This window comes from Balaenoptera physalus, assembly GCF_965194825.1.
Source record: "Balaenoptera physalus genome assembly, chromosome: 21".
NCBI lineage: Eukaryota > Metazoa > Chordata > Mammalia > Artiodactyla > Balaenopteridae > Balaenoptera > Balaenoptera physalus.
In genome coordinates this window covers 19,349,986-19,374,389 of record NC_138902.1, presented here as the reverse complement: position 1 = coordinate 19,374,389, position 24,404 = coordinate 19,349,986, and the positions used below count along the sequence as shown (strand labels likewise).

At 37.8% G+C, this 24,404-nt stretch overlaps 1 protein-coding gene across 8 annotated transcripts in view; it reads left to right on the top strand.

Moving 5' to 3' along the window:
* NRG1 (neuregulin 1) overlaps positions 1–24,404 on the top strand; it is a gene marked incomplete at its 3' end in the record, with an annotated part of 224,649 nt that overhangs the window by 41,084 nt on the left and 159,161 nt on the right. For all 8 annotated transcript variants that reach the window (XM_082444635.1, XM_082444634.1, XM_082444632.1 and 5 more), the window contains exons 2-3: positions 9,467–9,644; positions 17,977–18,098. In XM_082444635.1, the coding sequence (XP_082300761.1) occupies positions 9,467–9,644; positions 17,977–18,098 (300 nt within the window). The remainder of the gene's footprint in view (positions 1–9,466; positions 9,645–17,976; positions 18,099–24,404) is intronic.

Here is a 24,404-nt window from a genome sequence, read left to right as displayed (position 1 = left end):
CTTTCTGACAACAGAAAAGATCGAATTTATAAACTTTTGTCAAATGAAATTTGCCACACGTCAATTAGGTCAAACTGTAATGGATCCGTTTTAACCCTGTGTATTGACGGCCTTAAGTGAAGCTTGCAGAACAGCTTCTTTATGTCCGTAAGTGAGATGTCCTTATAATTGGGAACAGCTGTGCTGACAGCATTAATTAGGCAGGCCTGTTGAACACTTACCTTAAAGCTGCCAGCAACGGTGCCGTGATTGACTCCAGCTTGTCGGCGATCTGCCTTTACACCTGGAAAGAACATCAGTAATCTCTTAAGGCCCTCTTGTTGCCATGTCCTCACGTGGGAGCTATTGCATTTCAGTGAACACTGGAGTGATATACAGTCCACCCCTGTGGCATTTGGTGGATAGCAAGCAATCACACAGTTCAAAAAACAATTTTTTTGTATAATATCAGTTTCAAGTATTCTGTTTTGTTGGTTTTTTTTTTAACATCTTTATTGGAGTATAATTGTTCACAATGGTGTGCTAGCTTCTGATCTATAACAAAGTGAATCAGCTGTACATAGACATATATTTCCCCGTAAGTCATCAAAGTAGCTTAGAAGAGTCAGCCAGTTTCATATCAACTTTCTCTCCCAGACTATTTTTTGCACTTGGAATAGGCAGAAATGATCTGTCCTGCGGTGTATGCCAGGTTTTATCAGGGAAATATGGACGCTATTAACATATCGATAAATTAAATCTTACGTTTGACATATAAACGTATCCAACAGAGCAAATTATTCAGTTGATTGCCTAGGAGGTAAGAGCAGGAGCTCTGGAGTCAGACTTCCAGGGTCCAGATACTGGCGCCGCAATATGCAAGCTGTGTGACTGTGGGAGGTTGCTTTACCTCTCTGTCTCTGTCTTGCTGTCTGTAAATTGGGAATAATGGTAATAATACATATCTCCTGGAATTGTTACAGAACTTAAAAGAGTTAATGAACATGACTTTCTTAGAGCAGTGTCTGGTTCATAGTAAGTACTCAACCAGTGGTAGCTATTATTGGGAGTTTATTGCTGAAAGTACTAAGAGAACCTTATTTTAACTTCATCTCGTAGGTCTTGGGACCACTCTTATAGTAGTTTTATAATTTTATCTTTGACCCTCAACCTATGAAATAACTGGGTCAAGCACTACAGAACTGTATAGAAGAAGAAGATTGCTAACTTCAACAAACATAATATCAATTTTTCAGGCTGAAAAATTCTCTTACCTAGTAAATCTGCGCTCATTTCCCTTGTGGAATTGTACAGTGTTGTAAATCTCTCGCAGACACATGTGGAGAGGTGATCTAGTTGATATAGCTTATTATAAGACACATAAAATTACCATAGTGACTATGAAATGGAGTAATCATTCTAGATCTTTAGTCTGCTATCCTCCTCCCCTTTTGCTTATCTCCACCTCAAACTGTGCAGAATTATCCTCCTGGAGGGAAAAGTCCTGGGTTTAAATCCTGGTCTGCAGCTTGACAGCCTTGTGACCTTGAACAAGCGCCTGGATAACCCCCATATCCTCACCTGTAAAACAGAAAGAATAATTATCCATCTTACAAGAAATACATACAAGGACAAGGGAAGAGGGAATGTGACACAAATGGTAAATCTGGGATATACGTTGATGGTAAATAACTTAATAGTTAAGGGAACAAATTTAGACCTTATAGACTGGGGTCAATCAATGAAGACAATCGATCAACTTTGATTTGAAGGCAAAAGAGATAATATTAATGTGTCTGCTTCTCCTGCTGAAATGGAAGAACAGCCTGGCTTCTGTGGGAGACTCTGAGATAAGGTACATTAAAGGAGATGGGGAGGAATGCAGTTCAAGGACCAGCATCTTAACTGAGGCAGGAATCAAGTAGAGAACACTAACAGTGACGACCAGATAAGAGAGCTAGAGGAGAATATAACAATTGCAAAGTAAAGGCAGTACTGCTTATTGGGCAATTTTCCAGTTAAATTTACATTTCCTCCCTATTAACATCACGTGGCAGAGAGCGTAAGAGTCCTAATTCAGTGGAATGCATAAAAACAAAAAATAACATCACTGGGGCCCTTTGATCTCACATTTAAGAAGTCTTTTGAGAAGGTGGGTGTGGACTTTGGAATAATGTTTGGACTGGGTCTCTTCTTTGTCAGTATCTTCTAGATCCTTCCTTCTACTTATTTTTTCAGCAAACACTTAAGGTCTTACTTTGTGCTAGGTCCCTGAGATACTATATATCTTCCATCTGATACCTTTAGACATTTGGATGTTTGGATATAGTGCCAGTCAAAATGGACACACCACTACCACCACCATCAAAAGCCTAAGCCTCCAAACAGGGACTGTTACCGCCTACTAATAACTGCTCTTACCTCACTTCCTTTGATTGGGGAGGGATAAATTCCTTAAATGGTTCTCTGTTGTACATGTGCCTCTTCAGTGCAGCCTGTTGGGTGTGGTGTTTAGCTGTAGAATGTGATAAGTCATTTTCTATGACCTTAGAATAAGCATAGTTTTTGACTAGCCTGTTTGTGGCTCATACCCTAGAAATGAGCATTTAAAAGAATCCTACTATTCAGCCAACTTGTAGCAGTGAACTGTGGGAAGGGAAACTCTGAGCTTGTCCATGTGTGAAAATCCCCACCAGCGGAGACTGAAATGTTTGGGAAATCAAGGTTAACACTAGTAAGATGCCAACTTTGGCTGTAGAGGTACTACCGTTGTGAATAATAGAAGTAAAATGCTAAATATCACCCCTGGTTTTATTGTTTTCTGTTGTATAATGACACCTTCCATGCAGATGTTAAGAGGATTGTTCAAAATGCTCGTAAAGGTGTTAATTCAGTAATTCACACACATCCTTGTATAAGGAGTTGGACATGGAACTGCTAAAATGGTATTTCTGGGTCCAACTATCTTCACTATACCTTGAAGCCTATTCTCAATGTGTTGACTGGTTTAGTTTGCTGCCAATATTAGGGAGTCAGCTTGAGAATACTTTATAATAAATCCCTGAACTTTATAGTGACTTTCTCACAAGTGGAGGCACCCACATGCTTTATCTCATTCTCCAAATATCCTTGCTGAATACACAGGGACACGTGGTAGTTTCCCATTTAAGCTCACAGGGAACTCTAGTTAACCGGAGTTAGGAACAGTCTATCTGAAGGATGATTCGGCTAGATATAGGGCAGCGTGAGCAGCCCGTCACCACATGTGGCAACAAACAGTGACCTGTGGGATGGTCCTTAACATAACTTAAGATCACACACTGCCCCAGTAGCAATAGTTTTAATCCTAGGTGTATTGGGAAATACCGTTGCCACTAGAACTTGCTGCCTTTTACATGGCTATATTTACAAAATTGAAACCTGATAAGATAAATTTTCCCTTTTATAGTCAAATTTGTGAGTGCAGCCCAGAAGAGACGACCAGATGGCAAAGCCTAAACTTTATCTACTCTCTTCATTGTGACCAAAATCTTCTTGAGAAAGGAGTTTTAGAGACTTTCGTCACTTATTTACCTTTAGCATGACTATAAAAAAGAAAGGACATCCTTCTGCGTTGTTGAGGACTGATTAATGATATTTGTGTGACTTTTATCAACTAACGCAGTTGCCAGTCACCAGTTTTCACTGTGAGATCTGCACGTGTGCGGTATCAGGCTTTTAAATGGATTTATGCAGGAAAGACTTCACTGGTGTCGTAGCTGAAAGCTCACGGTTATTTGATAATATTTTGCAGGTTTCCTGCTTAGTTTGTTCAGAGTGTTGAGGCTCTTCAGATTAACTGCACAGACGCGGAGAGTTATAACATGAGCTAGCTTTGCATTGTCAGCACCTTCAAAGAACAGAAATAATTTATCTAGTGTCCCATGCTATCGGCACGTCTCGGCAGCATACACATGCTAAAATTTGTTTCCTGTTCTTAACAATACAGTACAATATTTGATATAGCAGTACTGAACATATTAAAAAAAAATAAGTGCCCAGGAGACAAGTAAAACAAGAGGATTGCTTAGATGAATGGTTCTTCTTACAAATTTATTTCACCTTTATTACAGATACTTATTCACACATGAAAGTATTGGAATAAATGAGCCTAGTGCCTTCAATTTTTGTGTGGTGAGCATGTAAAATAATTTTTTTGGATTACTGCCACAAGTTTTTCTACATTGTGCAACGTATCAAATAAAAAACGTAGACGTGCAAAAACAGACTTTTTAAGTATACAGGTATACCTACTTGCATTGACTTAGAGTTGGAGGAGTATATATGTGATCTTTTAAAGCCCTTTGAATCACTTAAAGCCTGTAAAAAGGAGTGCCTGTAAAACATGTGGCATTGCTCTGAGCATTTTTGAGTTTCTATTTTTATAGGCTGCTCCTTGTTGCACTTGATTGTCTGTCTCTGTTGATACATTTCTAAGGGTGTGGATATATTCATATTAATGTCAAGCAGGTTTGAAATCGATTTAGGCAAAGACTGCTTAAAACTTGCTCTATCATTAAATTGTTTCAGGGTGTGGAAACGCTACTTCTCCAGAATCACAATGAAAGCAGAATTATGAACTGTGGTGGACCAAATACAATTAAACCATTCCAGAGATGCTCAGACCACTTACTGCATTGGAAGCATTAACTTAGCATTGTGTTTGCCTTCAACCAATTTTTAATTAACAGACTACTTACTCTTAAACAAGAATTGAAAGGCACGTAATTTTTTTTTTACAGTTTTAAAATCCAAGTGAAAAATTTTTGCAGTTTTAAAATCCAAGTACTCACTTTAAAAAATTGCCCCAAGGTTTAGAAACTACCCCTGGTCTTATAAAGTTATACCTGAGTGTTAGAAAGTACTTGGCGGCGTACTTTTTCAGTGGAATAAATGAGATTATTTCATGCGAGTAAACTGTATACGTGAGAAACATACATGCTTCTAAAATGTATTCTAGTAACATATAGTTATTATTTTGTAATCTAATGGAAGAAAATTTATTGAAAATTGTCTCACTATGAATAGAGGAGAGAAAACACACAGACCATACGTGCTCAATATTAGTTTGTGTTTTTATCAAGTCTGTGAAATATCCAGGGCTATTCTGTTAGGATGGTTATATGAGAGGACAAAGAAAAATTTTTGTTGTTGCCCAGTCTATAGGATGCTTGCATTTGGGCTTCACCTGGAGTGAGTGAGGAATTTTTATGGTACTTTTCTAGAAGGTACCACTGACCGCAGAACACCCATGAGCCAACAGTGCAGTCATGTGGCTGGGTTGGTGGGTCACAGATTTGTTTCTCCATTTACGGAGAATTTTGAGTTAACACCTTAAAACAGCTGTTCTCTGAAAAGCTGGGTATCCTCATGTCATAGGTGATTTCCCCTGAAGACATGCAGGGACATTATGACAAGTGGACTTCTAAGGAGGCAAAGTCAGAGTAGCCGGGAGCTCCTGCTCTTGAGACAGTCTTGAGACTGCATGCGCGAGAGAAACTCAGGCTAGTCAATAGAGGTATATCCGAATCCCAAACATCAAGAAATGTTTATACAATAGGGTCACCTTAAAGAGTGGATATTTTAGCTAAGAAAGACCTGGTATCTGAAGGTCTGTGCCTCGTTAAGTCATAGATCATCTCTTAAGGGCAAAAGATGTACTGGTCTTTGCACATGAACCCCCAAAGGAAAGGATGGATGTGTTGATCTGCCAGATGAGTGATTATTTTCCTTCCACCAAAGGACCTAGTGGGGTTGGAGCCCCAAAGTCATGGTTATCAGGTTGAACATATGAGGATTTCAGTGCCATACCACTCACAGAATTTGAATGGAGGATATCATCTTAAGAGCTACATTTGTGAATTATAACACAAATATTCCCAAGAATCTCCATGACTGCAAACTTAGCCAAGACTTTAAAAGTATTTAATGAAATCCTGAGGCTTTTTTTCCATGGCAGAAAGACCAGATGGAAAAGGCAGAAAAACTAAGAGAAACCACGACTCCTTTTTTCCTTCCTTCCTTCCTTCCTTCCTTTCTTTATGCATGTATTTCCTTGTTTGCTGAATCATGTGAAATTTAGTTGTAGACATGATGACATTCCACCCCTAAATACTTCAGCAGATACTGCCTGAGAACAAGGACATTCTTCTGCATGACCACAATGCAATTATCACACTTGAGAAATTCAATTTTGTTACAGTACCTTTATTCAGATTTCCCTGATAGTCCCAATAATGTTCTTTATAACTATTTTCCCCCTAAACCAAGGTCCAATCAATCGCTACACATTGCATTTTTTTGTCAAAGTTTCCTTTAATCTAGGTCAGTTTCACAGTCTTTTATCATTCGTGACATTGGCATTCCTGAAGCCTAGACCAGTTGTTTTTGTAGAATATCCCTCAATTTGAATTTGTCTGATTGTTTCCTCAGATTTGAAATCAAGACTCTTAATAAAGAAATAAGAAATAAATAAATGAAAACAAGAGGGTAAAGGGAAGGAGAGGTGAGAGAAAGGGAGGGGGGAACAGAATAAGAGAAAAGAAAGTAAAAAGAGATGCAAACAAATTGCATGAAGATTTCAAACAGGAAAACAATATCCAGTAGATTTGTATTCAGGCTGTATTGATAAGCAAATGAATGGAGCGGTGAGTGAGGGGACATGGTACTTATTGAGAGTTAAGGACATCTGAAATATTGTGTTTAGAACATTTTACATAGAGACAAGGGAAGAAACCTTGAGAGTTTGGGTTGTGTGCCAAGTTAAACACAAAATTAAGTGAAAACAACAAAAAAATGCAAACTAGTTCTTTTAATCTGTACATTAAAAAAAATGAGGTGGTTTATTTTTCTTAATATATGTAAACCAGTTTTTGGTGCCCTTTAATGCCAGCAGATTTGTTTCTTTAAAACCCTTCACCAGGTTTACAAAATTGAAAATGATCTTAAGGCATTAATAGGAATATACAAATACTATTCCAGATACATGAGAATTTAGTGTTTTTTAAAACCTCCGAAGCAGAGATTCACAGACCATATCTTAAAAGGAAGACTCCTAGAAAAGCTCTTCAGGAAGTAAATCTTATTTTCAAGCTGTCAGAAAAAAAAAAAAAAATAGAGAAAATCATCAGGCATCAAAGGCTAAGAACAGATGAAATACGTTTCCTAACTCGCTGCTGTGTCTCCATATTTGATGCCTGCTTCTCTGCCTCCTCTGCAAATAAGTAAAAAGAGGGACACGTAATTGTAGGAATACTGCAGAGAAGCCACACGTTCAAATAGTTTTTGCTGTACTTTACTGGAAATTATATGCTCATTCCTGACATTTTGGGAGGATTTTCTTGGTAAGGGCAGAGTTGTAGAAAGACAAACCTACCCGGGGTAGGGAAGGTACTCCATTTCCTGTTGGTGTCTAACGTGGCTCTGACTGCTGTCCTTGGAGTCTTGAGGCTATACGCAGTGAATAATTGCTCACTGGATCCAGGAGGTGCAGTCTCCTTTGGTGGGTTTGAGGAATTAACTTCCCATTAAGGCTTGAACTGGGGCAGAAGTAGACTTTGTAGTTGGCTTTTCTAAGACTCAGTGGAAACAGAGATGTTGAGATCTCAGGTTCTGCTGTGTTGATTAGTAAGTGAAATTTTGTGTGCAGAGGAGAATCCATTTGTTACGCTTTTATTTTTTAAACTGTTTTATTACGAAAAAAAATCGGACATACCGTGTAGAAATGTACAAGAAATCCCTGTTTCTACCTATTGCCTAACTTCTACAATGATCAGCTTCTTGGGAAAGATTTTTCATTTTTATGCCTACCCATTCCCCGCTACCATTTCATGTTGAAGTAAATCTCAGATATGATAACATTTTATCCATAAATATTTCAGTAGAGAATAGATATTCTTTGAAGCAGTCTTGCTTAAAGTAGGAATGGTATATGTGTTTAATGTAAAGTGTCCTACAAATTAATGTACAATTTAAGTGCTCCCAGTCTCTGTTGAGAAGGTTTAGAAGGGTGAAGTCCAATCAAACTGATAATTTGACAGGAGGGTGGTGGCCTTCTGGAATGGTCATTCTATGTTTGTGGAACAGTAACTGTAGGTCGTAAAAGAGTGATGTCACCAAAGAATTTCTGTCTTGAAGAAATGAGCATTGTTAAGATTTATGAGTGGTCTTTGTTCTTTGGGCTACTTCTGGTGATTGGATAGTCTGACTCTCCAGAATGTCATAACCATGGACAAGAGATACTTACCTGTCTTTGAAAATAAACTTCCCATTTAAAAAATGGGTATGAGGGCTTCCCTGGTGGCGCAGTGGTTGAGAGTCTGCCTGCCAATGCAGGGGACACGGGTTCGAGCCCCGGTCCGGGAAGATCCCACATGCCACGGAGCAACTGGGCCCGTGAGCCACAACTACTGAGCCTGCGCGTCTGGAGCCTGTGCTCCGCAACAAGAGAGGCCGCGATAGTGAGAGGCCCGTGCACCGCGATGAAGAGTGGTCCCCGCTTGCCACAACTAGAGAAGACCCTCGCACAGAAACGAAGACCCAACACAGACAAAAATAAAATAAATAAATAAATAAAAAAGAACGTGAATAAAAAAAAAAAAAAATTCATTAGGTACGCTACTGCACCTCACTTGTTAAAAAAAAAAAAAAAAAAAAAATGGGTATGATACCTGCTGTACCTATTCACAGAACTGTGATGAAGATAAATTGTGATCTGGGATATGAATGTGCTTTAAAAATAATGGCCCAGTTACATATTCTTTTTTAGCATAAGATTTTGATTCTTTGAAATGACCAGTGTTCAGAATTTTTAATGGTATCAGAATGTAAAGATTGAGGAAATTAGTATCTTGAAAAAAGATATATAGATATATATATATATATATATATATATAAAATATATGTATATATAAATTTTGGGAATTTTTTAAAGAATGATTTTTTATTGAAGTAGAGTTGATGTACAATATTATATGTTACAGGTGTACAATATAGTGATTCACAATTTTGAAGGTTATACTCCATTTATAGTTAATATAAAATATTGGCTATATCCCCTGTGTTGTACAATATATTCTTGTAGCTTATCTTCTACATAATAGTTTGTACCTCTTAATCCCCTACCCTTATATTGTCCCTTTCTGCTTCCCTGTCCCCACTGGTAACCACTGGTTTGTTTTCTATATCTGTGAGTGTGTTTTAAAGAATAATTTCATTATCTAAGTTCTCTTTTCTTTTTCCCCCTGAATATATTTTATATGAGCATTTTATTCTTCTCTAAGTTGAGATACATTTTGGTTGACACCCCCCCCTCCCCTTTTTCTTTTCTCTCTCAGTTAGTAAAGCCTTTGGGAATGGTTTCTTGATCAAGCTTACCAAAATTAGTATGTTTCTCTTGGAAAGATTACCAGGTGATTGGAACTTTTTTTCCTTCTCTTTCCTTTTTTAGCCTTGCCTCCCCGATTGAAAGAGATGAAAAGTCAGGAGTCTGCGGCAGGTTCAAAACTAGTGCTTCGGTGCGAGACCAGTTCTGAATACTCCTCTCTCAAATTCAAATGGTTCAAGAATGGGAATGAATTAAACCGAAAGAACAAACCACAAAACATCAAGATACAAAAAAGGCCAGGGTAAGTATCATGCATATCACAGCAGGGGCAATGCCTAGCAATAGAATGATGTAAAATATAAAAGTTACAAACAGCCTAGCAAATAAGTACACCATCAAAAAACACGATATATAATAAGTGAAAAAATTTTTCATTATATGGTGGCCAGAAATTGTGTCATTATATAGGAAAGAATTTAAAGTTTCTGATTCTTACAACTTCTGGACGAAGAAAGGAAAGGATGGATGTGGAAAGAACTGTAGGGTGTGGGTGGAAATAGAAGGGATGAGGGAAGGTATTATTAATAGCAGCTGTTGTAATACTAAGTAATAGGTGAGATCCTAAAATCCCATTTATAGAGTACCAGTGCCTTGCACAATCAAAATCCTGACTTTGTTATAAAGATCAATAAATACCTAGATTTACGGAAAGAGTTAGAATGTAATCAGTCGCTTTTGAACTATTTTCAAGTAAAAGTTTAGTACATAAAATACCTAATAAGAATGTTTAACTGACAATGCTATTAAACTATATCACCATTAGAGCAGATTAAAACATCCAGTAATCCTGGGTAGCAAGAATCTTAAATTTTCCTGCCCTCCTTGAGGAGATCCATATTTGGGAAGGCTTCATGTGATTCCCTATAACATCTTGGTAGGTATGTTCTATACCTACTCTAAAATGATGCTCTTTTCTTATTCCTACACTCTTCATTTTTATTTTTCTCCTTATTTAAGAAATTTTTCTTCTAATATCAAACTACATTTTGAAATTATAGAAGAGCTAAATATCTTGGATTTTTGCTTGTGAACAGTCCTTTAATCAATGTGACACGTATCATAGTGGCTCCAAGCTCCAAGATTACATTTTCTCTACTTCAGAGGATTCCAGTGAAATCCCAGCTATGATAACAGAAGCAGCAATGAAAGAATCTCTGCCTGGACTTTGATTTTATACGACATCTACCAAAAAGTCACACACTCTTGCATGAGCAAGAGTAAATGAAATGATTACAGTGGAAATTTAATTTAATCTTAAAGTGTTTAATGACTGTAATAACCATAATTAGGGATGTTTTTCTAGTTTCCATGGTTTTAGTAACTACACTGCTTATTCATGTTATTGATTGTGTCAGTACAATCTCTCGATTTGGAAGAAGAATACAGCGTGAAAGCAATATCACTTTCTGTAGCAGGTGACACTTCAAAGATGCAAAAAAATAATGCTGTAAAGTGACAGGGTATTTTTATACATAATCTTATTTGTTTGTTTTTTACAACATTCCCCTAGGTAGTAAGGACAGTTTACTGCACGTGTAACTCTCTAATTTTGCAGATTAAGTAATCAAGGGTCAAAAAAGTGTTGTCTTGCCTTGAGTCACCCAACTAGCTGTGACTAAGCTGGAGCACAAATCTATTTCTTGGATTCCTTAATGCCTCATTCCTTCTTTAAAAATGGAAAGCAGACACGTCAGACACGTTTAATAACATGTGTCCATGTGGGGAGGGGAGGAGATAGAGTGAACGAATTGAAAAAATAAGCATGATTCTTCTAGAGAAGTTTCACAACAGCAAAAAATACTTTTAGATAGCTTTTAGTGTCTGTTTTGTTTTTCATCAATTAGCCAAGTTAGTAAGAAACTCAGTTATCTGCACACACAAGGTGATGTCTCATTCATTTCTATGTGGCTGTCATATAATAGCAAAAATATGTAAGTGCCCATGAATGCTAGGAATGTGGAGAAACGGAAGAATCCTAGGTGTTATCTTTACACTCAGGGGGTCATAAGATTGTAGAGAGATTATCCAGTTCAGCCTTATATAAAACATATGAGTTCCAGCGATCAAGTGCTGAAACCCTGCTAGGGCTGGGGATTGTCAAGATTTTTAAGCAGCCCATCGATTTACAAATAGTGATCTAAAAAATGGATTAGTTATATTGAGGTAAATTCTGCTTTATGGTAAGTCCAGATTGAATTAGGGAGATGAAATATCTGGCACTTCACATCAGACAATAAAACTAAACACTGAATTGTAGGTTACTGATGGCTAAGTGCCATGGGAGTTGGGAAGTGCGGGAGACCCGGAGAGATTCAGGAGTCACTGTGAGGTGGTGGGTTTGACTCTGCTGAAGACAGAGAATCCCTCTGGCTGGGTGGGTGCGGTAGGGTGGGCGGTTATAGAGAAGAGCAGAAACCACAGTCAGTAGCAGGTTCTGTTCATAGGGCAATAAAGAGGCCAGTTGGGTTGGGCCAGTGGGGGAGTGGATGGGAAATTTTGTCCTTTATTGGACAGATGCTGCGTGTCGGCCCTGGGCTAGATGCTGGGTCCACAGAGATGAAGAAGAAGTGCTCTCTGCTCTCAGAGGCTTGGTCTCAAGAGGGGAGGGAAATGTAAGCAGTTGTAATGCTCAGTTGTAAATTCAACGATAGTGATGATCACGGAATGCTGTAGAAAGAAGCTCACACGGGCCGGGGAGAGGACCCAGTCCAGGACTGTGGAGGCTGCCTAGAAAGAGGGGAGGAAGAAGAGAGGGAGGAGAGGATTATCTAGACTGAAGGAACAGAACAAAGCAGCTGCAGACTGCAGGTATTCCAGGGGAGGATGCCTGGAGAGAAGCTAATGAGGTTGGGTAAATAAGAGGACAAAAAGGAACAACCGAAAAAGTGAGTTGCCCGGAATGAATATGGTTGTGAAAGAGAACATGTATAGGTAAAGAGCTAATTCGTTGCATGGCTTGGATGACATATAGAAGTGTCATTGCTATTCAGAAAAGCATTTTCGTATTGGCTTCATAGGCCCAGACATCTAAGAGCACGGTCTACATATTAATAAAATCCCATTATCCCGGAAAGGCCGATATTCAGAAATTACTTCTTTTAAACAATAGCCGTGCTGGAAAGAATTAAGTGGGAACAAGAAAGACTTTTATTCAAGTAATGTGACTGTAAATTACTCTTGGCAAAGCATTGAGCATATTTGATCCTCTGAAAAATTAGATACTTTGTGTAAAGTGGGCAGCTACTGATAAGTGACCAGCTTATTGGGTTTCAGAATTGGGCATTCGGTCATTTCTGAAGTTGTATCTTTAAAAAAAAAATTAGTGCTGTCACCTTTTTTTGAAGGACCAAACTGAATCTAAATTTAATTAACATTTGCAAGATCCTCTATTATTTCAACTTAGAAATATAAGAGAATGAATACTACTGTTATTATACCCATTAAAAAGTTCATATCCCGAGAATGAAGGCCATTAGGTTGCTTCCTGTAGGTATAATGTTAATGAATGGTAACACTTGGACTTGAAATTGATCTGAATCTATGTCTTTTGTCTTTTCGACTCCATGTGTCATGTCTTTTCACAACTACTTGTGATTTTGCTGTAGCATCCAGTAAAATCACGACTTCAGGCAAGGGGAATGTTCAGGCTTAGGGTAAAGTCTTCAATAAAAAACATTCTTGTTTGTCAGCTTCATCTACATTACTCATAATTCTTCATTACGAAGATATTCAAAATGTCAGTGGTTTGCAGTGGTTTCTTGCTTACTTGACTTAACTTTATCTTACTACATTTGCCCTTAGCCAGCAGGCCAAGAAGGGATAAACTTTATCTTAGACTGTGATCACAAGCAGAGGTGAATTTTAGTGTGAGGTTTAGGATTTCCCTGGGATTCTCTTTATTTAAAGTAAAACATTGACCCTCTTCCAGTCCTTCGCCTACGTTTCTTTTTCACATTTTATAATCTCGATTGTTCGTAGCAGCCAGAATTTCCTTTTAATCCCTTAGTGTTATGAAAAGATTTTATACCAATAGGGAATTGCTATTATTTTGTAAAGTCTTATCCCCCTTCGGCCCCTGCTCCTACTAATAAAGGACATTCCTACATGTTCTTCCTATGATGTTGCATTCACGTGCGAGCCTTTGTTTATTTTATTTGGCTAAGCGATGTGTGGGACCAATGAGAAGAAATGGAAACTGCCCTGGTCTTAAGTGTCTGCTTATCCCCTTGTTCTCGTTTCCTTTGCCTGGTGGACCATTTTGATCAAGAAAACTGGTTAAAGAGCTTGGCGTGTGACAGATCATATGTGGGGGTCATCCAGTTGGCCTAATTTGCATACCTGTCCTACATCAGCCTTATTAAAGTCCGACTTCCTGTCGTTTGTGTCTGGCGCACACTTTTGGATGCCCTTAATTTTGTATCAGCTCTTCGTTTCTGTTCTCACATTTTTTTTTTTGGCTGCGCCATACGTCTTGTGGGATCTTAGTTCCCTGACCAGGGGTCGAACCCGGGCCCTCGGCAGTGAAAGCACGAAGTCCTAACCACTGGACCACCAGAGAATTCCCTGTTCTTACACATCTTAATTTGTTTAAAATTGATTCTAATTGATTTGGTCAAGTTAACAAAATTTTTTTAAGAAATTATTTCTCCTGTTTTCAATTGTTTCAGGTTTTTTTGACTCTATAATAGAAAAGGTTTCTACACATCCCCTTCTTTTATTAGTTGAGCCGCTCTGACAGGTCATTTTAACTTTATACGTAGGAAAGTCTCAAATTCTTTGGGTATAAAATGGGAATACGCAGTGCCTGTTTCATAGCGTTTATGTGAGGCATTTTATGCAGTGCCTGGTTCTGTAGAGTTTCACAGTTGCTGCAGCGGCAAGTGACTTCATTCTGGTAGAACCAGATGGCAAGTGACATTCTCTAGTTTGCACTATGAAATCCCTCTCTTTCTTCTTTACCCTTCTCATCATAGGCAATTCAACAGTATCTGAAAGCTGTGTTGAACACACACACACGCAAGTTCATGTGATTCCTTAGAGATCAGAGGAGTGGAATTTTATAAACTGAGGTGATCAGTTCTATATGCATTTAAGTTGCCTTAGCCTGTAAAACATGGTGGAAGAATCAAGTTAAGTAAGAAAAACGAGATAGTAGCTATGGGAGCCTTGACTCTATCTTGTCAGTGAGCATTCATTAGAAGAACACAGTTTGCATTTTGATATAAAAAAAGAAAAAGAAATTAATATTGATAACTGTTTGTATTAATTTATTGCTACATTGTTTTATTTTTTTCTTATTCCAAACCAATGCATGCTTATCATAAAAATCTAAAAATTGCAGGAATGTAGAATGTAATTATAATAATAGCCAACACTTATTTGGAGCTTACCCTATTTCAAGTATTTCTATTACTCTATTTCAAGCTTACTCTATTTTTAAACATGTTACATGAATTAACTGTTTTAAAACTTTTAGAAATGAAAATCCACCAAAACATTCACCCCTCCCAGATCCCCAGGTAACTCATCAAAGAGCAAAAAGTTAATTTTGTGATTGGAAGGGAGTTCATTAATTCTTCCAAGTTAACTTTCTTCTTTTAGGCAAGATATGGTAGCTTACTGAAGATGGTAAAATAAGACTATTATAACCATACTTATTAAAGCCCCAGATTGTTGCAGTGTATAATTTTTAAGAAGGTTTGTCTATTTCTACTCTCTCACTATTTCCCATTCCTGCTCTACGACCCAAGGATTGAAGAATCTCATAGTTAAATGTATCATTAGAGTTCAAAGGGGCCCTTCATGTCCCTGGAGAATTTTGAGTTTCCATTGAACTGCAAAAAAGGTTGCCAACCTTTTTGACATAAACACTTTCTCCCTTCATAATATTTTTAAATATGCATCTCTCATTTAAGCTTTCATTTTAAAACAGGGTTTGTTTTTTCGAAACTAATTGAAACCACTGATCTAATTTAATCTTTCTCTGCCTAGAGATATTCTCGTTAGGAATTGCTTGACAGGTGGCTATCCAGACTTGAATCTTTCCAAAGAGAAAACCTAACGCTTTCACAGGACACCCTATCCATTTTTGGGCGCTCAAAAGGTTCTTCCTTATATATCATCCAAAATGTGCCTTCTTTTTCCTGTAAGACACAATTCTACCTTTAAGAGCTTCACCATTTAAGATCAATTTCTAAAATTAAAAAAAAAAAAAGAAAAAAGAGCTTCACCAAATAATTTCCTTTTCCAGATAACAACGATGAAATGTATTTAAATATATCTTGTTCATAGCTACCTGCCAGTGGAACCTCTGTTTCTTTAATAGAATCTTCTCTAGTGATAAGATTTCTAGGCCCTATTCAATTCTGATCACCCTCTTCTAAACTCCTCTAGCTATTGATATTTTTTTAATCAAATACCACTCTGAAACATAATGCAATACTCTAGATGTGATTCAGCCTGTGAGCGGTGTATTGAGACTTTTATCCAATTTGATTTGTGCTCTTTTAATATTAATTTGGCCAAACAGTGCATACATTTCTTTTTTCTTCTTTTTTAAATAGTTGTTTAAAATGGGGTAATGTTAAACGTGTAGCTAATTGAAATCCTTTTTTCTGTATATATTGTTGTCAAGGCTCATCCCTCCCAGCCTGTATTTCTGCTACTGATTTTTGAACCTGAATGTATTTGTTATGTTTATCTTGATTAAATTGATTCTTGGTCTTGGCCCATTGATGCTCAGTCCTAGAATTCCCAAGGGTGTCTCTACAGAAAGGCTTCCTTAGTCACTTGTCATGCCTGCCTTAGAAGTTCACTGTAACTATTTGCATAAAATGACTAAGAGGTAGGTTGTAAAGAACTCTAAGTTTGTTTAATGCAACACTTATTTCAGCATAGAAAATTACATTTTTTTTCCTTGTTCTCTTTCTCTTTCTGTTTTTAAGCATAACATTTATTTACATTCCTTGGAATAGTATTCCAGTAAACACTGCCCAGGTCTTTTAGGAGAATTTTGATTTTAAGAACTATCCTTCTAAGATTAACTGTAAATTAATGTTAACTGTAAGTTTGATTACCGTGTTTCTTTAAGAAGATTCTCATGAGAGAGGTACTCAAGGCTGGCAGAATTTAGAAAAAAGAAAAAGAGAGCAGCTCCAGGTACATGATCATGAAAGGCTTGATGAAGGAACTGGCTCATGAGGTGGTCCTTAAAGATCAGCTAATATCTGGATGGGTAGAAATATGGGGCCCCCATTCTAGGAAAAAGAAATAATAAGCAAAAGTACCAACATGGAAGGCAGGTAGAGGTGGTTCAATTCAGTAGACTGGAGGAGAAGAGTAGAAATTAAATTTTGAACAATTGGTCCAACTTGATTAATAATGTTATCTGACAAGAAGACCAGAAAATTCACTTAAAAATTAGGAAGGTGTAGCTTACGGGAGGTTTGCATATAATTCTGGGTTGCTGTCTTTGCTTCCTGCGTTTTCTCCCTGATGTCCTCCTCTCAAGAGCCCAGGCAGTCAGTACCAGGCTCCTGTATACAAGGACACTGTATTTTTTTTTTTTTTTAATGTTTTACTGGAGTACAATTGCTTTACAATGTTGTGTTAGTTTCTGCTGTACAACGAGGTGAATCAGCTGTATGTATACATATATCCCTTCCCTGTTGGACGTCCCTCCCGCCTCATCCCACGCATCTAGGTCATCACAGAGCACAGAGCTGAGCTCCCTGTGCTATACAGCAGGTTCCCACTAGCTATCAAAAGGCTTTAATAAATGCTGTGCCAATCCCAATAGGCCCGAGTTTTTAAATCATAGAGACTGCTTAAATTATAGGCTATGTGCAATAGTAAAGCATATAGACAGATGCAAATCACAGTGCGGCCCACGTGCAAAGAGTGCCAAATATTGATTTAATATGTAGTTTTATAAAAGTGTGTGCTGTTGTTGCATGAATATTTATTTCAATATTAAGAACCATTTGTGTGGTACTGTGCTCCCAGCAATGAGACTCTTTTTAAAGAATGACAAATTCCCTTTCTTTTGGAAGTGATAAATCCTCTCCATTCAAAATTAACATAATTCCTGATGTCACTCTGCTGGGAAAAGAAGTGCAGAGCATTTTAATCTAGTCTAGCCTTCATTAAGTATCTGTCCTTACCAGATTTATAAGAAATGGCTTTACACTTTTTTATCTTCCTTAACCCTAGTGGCTGGTGACATTGAGATACAGAGAGGAAAGAAAATTTATCGTTTGGGTGAAAAAAAATTCTGAGGCATAAGGTAGTTAGTGGCGGTGCTAGAGAAATAAAAAGAAAAATTAGAAAAGAATTGGTTTAAATTGCTGAGCTGGGTGATAAAATTAAGACTATGTCCAGGGTATAATTTAAATGAGATGTATCTCACTTTTGGTAAAATCACACATCTGTGTACTAGTCAGTTGTGTTTTAACATGGTGTGTGTAGGGTGGGAAGGGGGAGTTTGAGAACTCTGAAACTACAGAGGCTTTCTTTTGATGGTCATTGTATTTCTGTGCAATATACTTACAACCGCTTTGGTCCTGGTCTTACAGGAAGTCAGAACTTCGCATTAACAAAGCATCACTGGCTGATTCTGGAGAATATATGTGCAAAGTGATCAGCAAATTAGGAAACGACAGTGCTTCTGCCAATATCACCATTGTGGATGCAAATGGTAAGAGACACCTACTATGTGCTATTTCTCAGTCTCTGAGAGGAGCCATCAAGGTATGTGGTAAGACTTGTAATACATCGGTGTGTTAAATCTCATTGTGAACAAACAAAAATCGTGGAGGGAAAACCATGCATTTCAAGTATCTTACGGGTCCTCCATAACGCTCTTCACTCATGACATGAAATAGACCTGAAATATACATAGATTTGTTTAAAAAGGATTTGAATAGCCTCATGAATAGCAGAGACAGGATGGTTTGCTAAAAGAAAGAGATTATACCTCCACTTTAAGTTAGTCAGGGAGAGCAGGTAAGTTTTTTGCTCTATCAAACCAGAATATGTGTATACATATAATTTATGTACAGAATACGTATGTATATACAGAATATATGTATATTGTATATATTTACATACATATGTGTATTATGTATGTATATATGTTCAGTGTGTGTGTGTGTGTGTGTGCATGTGTGTATAAACAGAATACAATCCTGACGTAGTCCTGGCAGTTTTTATGTTCTTATATACATCTGGCTCTAGGTAGTAGAAAGTTAGGCCTATCAGGTTGTTTTAGGCCTGTTAATTCGGAAATTAAGGGAGTCTTAGAGGCAAAGCCTTTTTTACTATGTATAGGCTTCAGCTTCTGTTTCTCTGAGGGCAGTGTCAGGGGATGTTTGTTAAACAAATGAATGACTTGGAGGCACAAGGTGCCCCTATCTTCCGACCACCTCTCTGAGTTATCTGAGGAAGGGCAAAGCCCCACAGCTGGTGGCTCTCTGTTCCTGATCCCCTAGCGCTGCACAACTTGATGGAGTCGTCTGTAGAAGCTGATGATGAGCTAGCAGTGAGCATCTAAATCTCTTGAAACAATAAAACGCTGCTTCAGAACCCTTGGTGCTGTTTTGAATTACGGCACTGAACAGCTGCCTTCACAAGCCCTGTCATCTGTTATAAAAGGAAGCCTAACTGCACTGCTTCTAGGCAGGTGCTGAGAAAGAATGTCCACTGCAAAGGCCTGATCTCTTAAAGCGATAAGATAAAATTGCGAAACCAGCAAGGGAAGAGTAAAAGTAACCTTAGGGGTTAACTCCTTAGGAGACTGATGTTGTTTATATCAGTTGACGTAACAGGATAAGGAGAAGGGAGTGAGATACTAATATGGAACAGGGTTGGGAAAATCCAGGTTAATTCCTAAGTCTTCTGTGGACTTCCCAATGAACTGCTCTATTGCAGTATAATCAAACTTCATTACTTTCATTTTAAATACCTCCCTCCACAGAGAATAAAGGACAACAGTGAAAAGTGGATTCCCTTACTACTGTTAGGCGTCGTGTTTATCATTTACCATTTAAAATTTATAAGAGTAAACATAACATCGCTTTACTTTTTTTTTTTTAAACATCTTTATTGGAGTATAATTGCTTAACAATGGTGTGTTAGTTTCTGCTTTATAACAAAGTGAATCAGCTATACATATACATATGTTCCCATATCTCTTCCCTCTTGCATCTCCCTCCCTCCCACCCTCCCTATCCCACCCCTCTAGGTGGTCACAAAGCACCAAGCTGATCTCCCTGTGCTATGCGGCTGCTTCCCACTAGCTATCTATTTTACATTTGGTAGTGTATATATGTCCATGCCACTCTCTCACCCTGTCACATCTCACCCCTCCCCCTCCCCATATCCTCAAGTCCATTCTCTAGTAGGTCTGTGTCTTTATTCCCATCTTGGCACTAGGTTCTTCATGACCTTTTTTTTTCTTCCTTAGGTTCCATATATATGTGTTAGCATACTGTATTTGTTTTTCTCTTTCTGACTTACTTCACTCTGTATGACAGACTCTAACGCTTTACTTTTTAATTAGCACAGGTTAAGCAATAGAGTTTTGCTCGTGTTATTTTTCCCCACTTGGAATTTTATGGGATGCAACTTGAAACACAAATTTAAAATTTCAGTGGTTTATTCTTTTCTTTCTATTATACCATGTTTAATAGCTTGTTCTCAGTTTGTCAGTTGCTTGTTTGGTTCAATCTGTGTCCTCGTGGTAAAGGCTATCGAATTATGATTTGGACAAAATTAGATTTGTGTAGTTATGCATACTGTAAAGTCCCAGGAAAATAGAATTAAATAATTAATGAATAGAATTAATAGAATTTTAAAATTAATTTCAGGGTGCTGAAGTTTTGATAATATGGCTTTTCACATTTCTTTCATAGGAGAGACATCCAACTTATTTTTCCATATTAATTCATTCAAGAATTGGTCTTGAATTTGAATGTAGTATTGACCAATTATAAAGTGTAGAGAAATGAAGGTAGGGGTGTTTTGGATAATGAATCTTTTTTACCTGACAAGAATAAAGAGAAGTTCACGGAGTATTGTAAGGAAGTCATTCTTAAACAACCAACTAAAATTCCTTAAGGACCGGGTTCCTATTGGCTTATTGAAAGCATCTGAAGGAGGAGAACAAAGAATGTCAATTACAGTATAAGGTGGTTGTTTTTATTTTCTTCTTAGAATGTTAGGACTAGTTCATCCTTATCCAACCCTCTCATTGTACTTAAAAAGAAATGGAGACTTAGGATGTGTCTTAAATTATTTAATTCCCGGTCCAGTATAGTTTACTCTATACCAGACTCTGTGTTTGTGAACGTTTAAGGTAGATTCCTTGGTTTGTGAAGAACGAAAACTGAAAAACCGGTGTGAGGCATCAAGAGAGGGGGATTCCATTGGGAAGAACTAGAACTCCATTATAACTGCGACTCAAGGAGAAAATGGTACCCAGGGTGTATCTATGAGTTTAAACACCAGGAATTTATGGCTTTTCTCTCAAGTCTCTCCTTCATGTGCCTCAGATATGTTCTTGAATCTTCTGTTTCTTAGATTTTCTAACCTCTCCTGCTTTCAAATATGCTTCTTTATAATTCCAAACTTTGACCTGCTTATGATTCCATTTGGCCATATTCTTCTTCATGGCTCCTTTGAAGGCATCCTTTCAGTTTTGACTCCTACTGTGTGATTGTTTCCTCAGTTCCTAAATCAAATTCCCCATAGGAAGAATCTGACTGGCAGAGCTGACTATGCCGGACCACATCAAAAGATCCAGAGAGCTTACAAATCATCGATGTATTCTAATCAGGTCCCCACCGTGGGCTCACCCAGGATAGTGAAGCCAGAAACGTGGCTGCCTAGAAACGCCCTCTCTTTTCAGAGGAAGCGGGTCAGATGTGCAGGTCGGCAGAGCCTGTACTCATCAGGCACCAGGATAGACAAGGCCAGTGCATTCTGTATACTGGGAGACTCTCTTTTCTTCCTACACCTCAAGGGCTTAGTTGTAGTGCCACCAGAGGAAAATATGGAATCATTCTGATGTTCACCTTCTTCTACTGTCATCTATGAATTTGCTATATTCAGATCAAGACTGGTTATCCCAGAAGTCTCAGCTCAGGTCCTGAGCTCTTGGGGACTCAAATTCACCACCTTCGTATTGTCACATCCCTGTCCCTCAAGATTCTGGGAAGAGGTTGCACAGAAATATGCTCTCAGAGAGAAAGAACGCTCTACTCTGGTTATAAACTGCCACACGGCCAAACTGTCTCTTCTTTTCTTTTTTTCCAAACATCTTTATTGGGGTATAATTGCTTTACAATGTTGTGTTAGTTTCTGCTATATAACAAAGTGAGTCAGCTATACGTATACATATATCCCCTCCCTCTAGCGTCTCCCTCCCACCCTCCCTATCCCACCCCTCTAGGTGGTCACAAAGCACGAGCTGATCTCCCTGTGCCATGCGGCTGCTTCCCACTAGCTATCTACTTTACATTTGGTAGTGTATATATGTCCATGCCACTCTCTCACTTCATCCCAGCTTACCCTTCCCCCTCCCCGTGTCCTCAAATCCATTCTCTACATCTGCATCTTTATTCCTGTCCTGCCCCTAGGTTCTTCAGAACCACTTTTTTTTTTTTAGATTCCATATATATGTGTTAGCATACGGTATTTGTTTTTCTCTTTCTGACTTACTTCACTCTGTGTGACAGACTTTAGGTCCATCCACCTCACTACAAATAACTCAATTTCATTTCTTTTTATGGCTGAGTAATATTCCATTGTATATATGTACCACATCTGCTTTATCCATTCATCTGTTGATGGACACTTAGGTTGCTTCCATGTCCTGGCTATTGTAAATAGTGCTGCAATGAACATTGTGGTACATGACTCTTTTTGAATTATGGTTTTCTCAGTGTACATGCCCAGTAGTGGGATTGCTGGGTCGTATGGTAGTTCTATTTTTAGTTTTTTAAGGAACCTCCATACTGTTCTCCATAGTGGCTGTATCAATTTACATTCCCACCAACAGTGCAAGAGGGTTCCCTTTCCCTCCACACCCTCTGCAGCATTTATTGTTTGTAGATTTTTTGATGATGGCCATTCTGACCGGTGTGAGGTGATACCTCATTGTAGTTTTGATTTGCATTTCTCTAATGATTAGTGATGTTGAGCATCCTTTCATGTGTTTGTTGGCAATTTGTATATCTTCTTTGGAGAAATGTCTATTAAGGTCTTCTGCCCATTTTTGGATTGGGTTGTTTGTTTTTGTGATATTGAGCTGCATGAGCTGCTTGTATATTTTGGAGATTAATCCTTTGTCAGTTGCTTCGTTTGCAAATACTTTCTCCCATTCTGAGGGTTGTCTTTTTGACTTGTTTATGGTTTCCTTTGCTGTGCAAAAGCTTTTAAGTTTTTTTTTGTTTCTATTTCCATTTCTCTAGGAGGTGGGTCAAAAAGGATCTTGCTGTGATTTATGTCATAGAGTGTTCTCCCTATATTTTCCTTTAAGATTTTTATAGTGTCTGGCCTTATATTTAGGTCTTTAATCCATTTTGAGTTTACTTTTGTGTATGGTGTTAGGGAGTGTTCTAATTTCATTCTTTTGCATGTAGCTGTCCAGTTTTCCCAGCACCACTTATTGAAGAGGCTGTCTTTTCTCCATTGTATATTCTTGCCTCCTTTATCAAAGATAAGGTGACCATATGTGCATGGGTTTATCTCTGGGCTTTCTATCCTGTTCCATTGATCTATATTTCTGCTATATAACAAAGTGAGTCAGCTATACTTATATAGCTGACTGTCTTGATTACTGTAACTTTGTATTATAGTTTGAAGTCAGGGAGCCTGATTCCTCCAGCTCTCTGTTTTTCTTTCTCAAGATTGCTTTGGCTATTTGGGGTCTTTTGTGTTTCCAGACAAATTGTGAAATTTTTTGTTCTAGTTCTGTGAAAAATGCCATTGGTAATTTGATAGGGATTGCATTGAATCTGTAGATTGCTTTGGGTAGTATAGTCATTTTCACAATATCGATTCTTCCAGTCCAAGAACATGATATATCTCTCCATCTGTTTATATCATCTTTAATTTCTTTCATCAGTATCTTATAGTTTTCTGCATACAGGTTTTTTGTCTCCTTAGGTAGGTTTATCCCTAGGTATTTTATTCTTTTTGTTGCAATGGTAAATGGGAGTGTTTCCTTAATTTCTCTTTCAGATATTTCATTATTAGTGTATAGGAATGCAAGAGATTTCTGTGCACTAATTTAGTATCCTGCTACTTTACCAAATTCATTGATTAGCTCTAACAGTTTTCTGGTAGCATCTTTAGGATTCTCTATGTATATTATCATGTCATCTGCAAACAGTGACAGTTTTACTTCTTCTTTTCCAATTTGGATTCCTCTTATTTCTTTTTCTTCTCTGATTGCTGTGGCTAAAACTTCCAAAACTATGTTCAATAATAGTGTTGAGAGTGGGCAAGCTTGTCTTGTTCCTGATCTTAGTGGAAATGGTTTCAGTTTTTCACCATTGAGAATGATGTTGGCTGTGGGTTTGTCATATATGGCTTTTATTATGTTGAGGTAAGTTCCCTCTGGAGGGTTTTTATCATAAATTGGTGTTGAATTTCGTCAGAAGCTTTTTCTGCCTCTATTGAGATGATCATATGGTTTTTCTCCTTCAATTTGTTAATATGGTGTATCACATTGATTGATTTGCGTATGTTGAAGAATCCTTGCATTCCTGGGATAAACCCCACTTGATCATGCTTGTAATGTGCTGATCCTTGTAATGTGCTGTTGGATTCTGTTTGCTAGTATTTTGTTGATGATTTTTGCATCTATGTTCATTAGTGATATTGGCCTGTAGTTTTCTTTTTTTGTGACATCTTTGTCTGGTTTTGGTATCAGGGTGATAAACCGTCTCTTCTTAAATGTGTATTTACCGTTGACTTGGGCTGAGAGAGTAGACTTCTC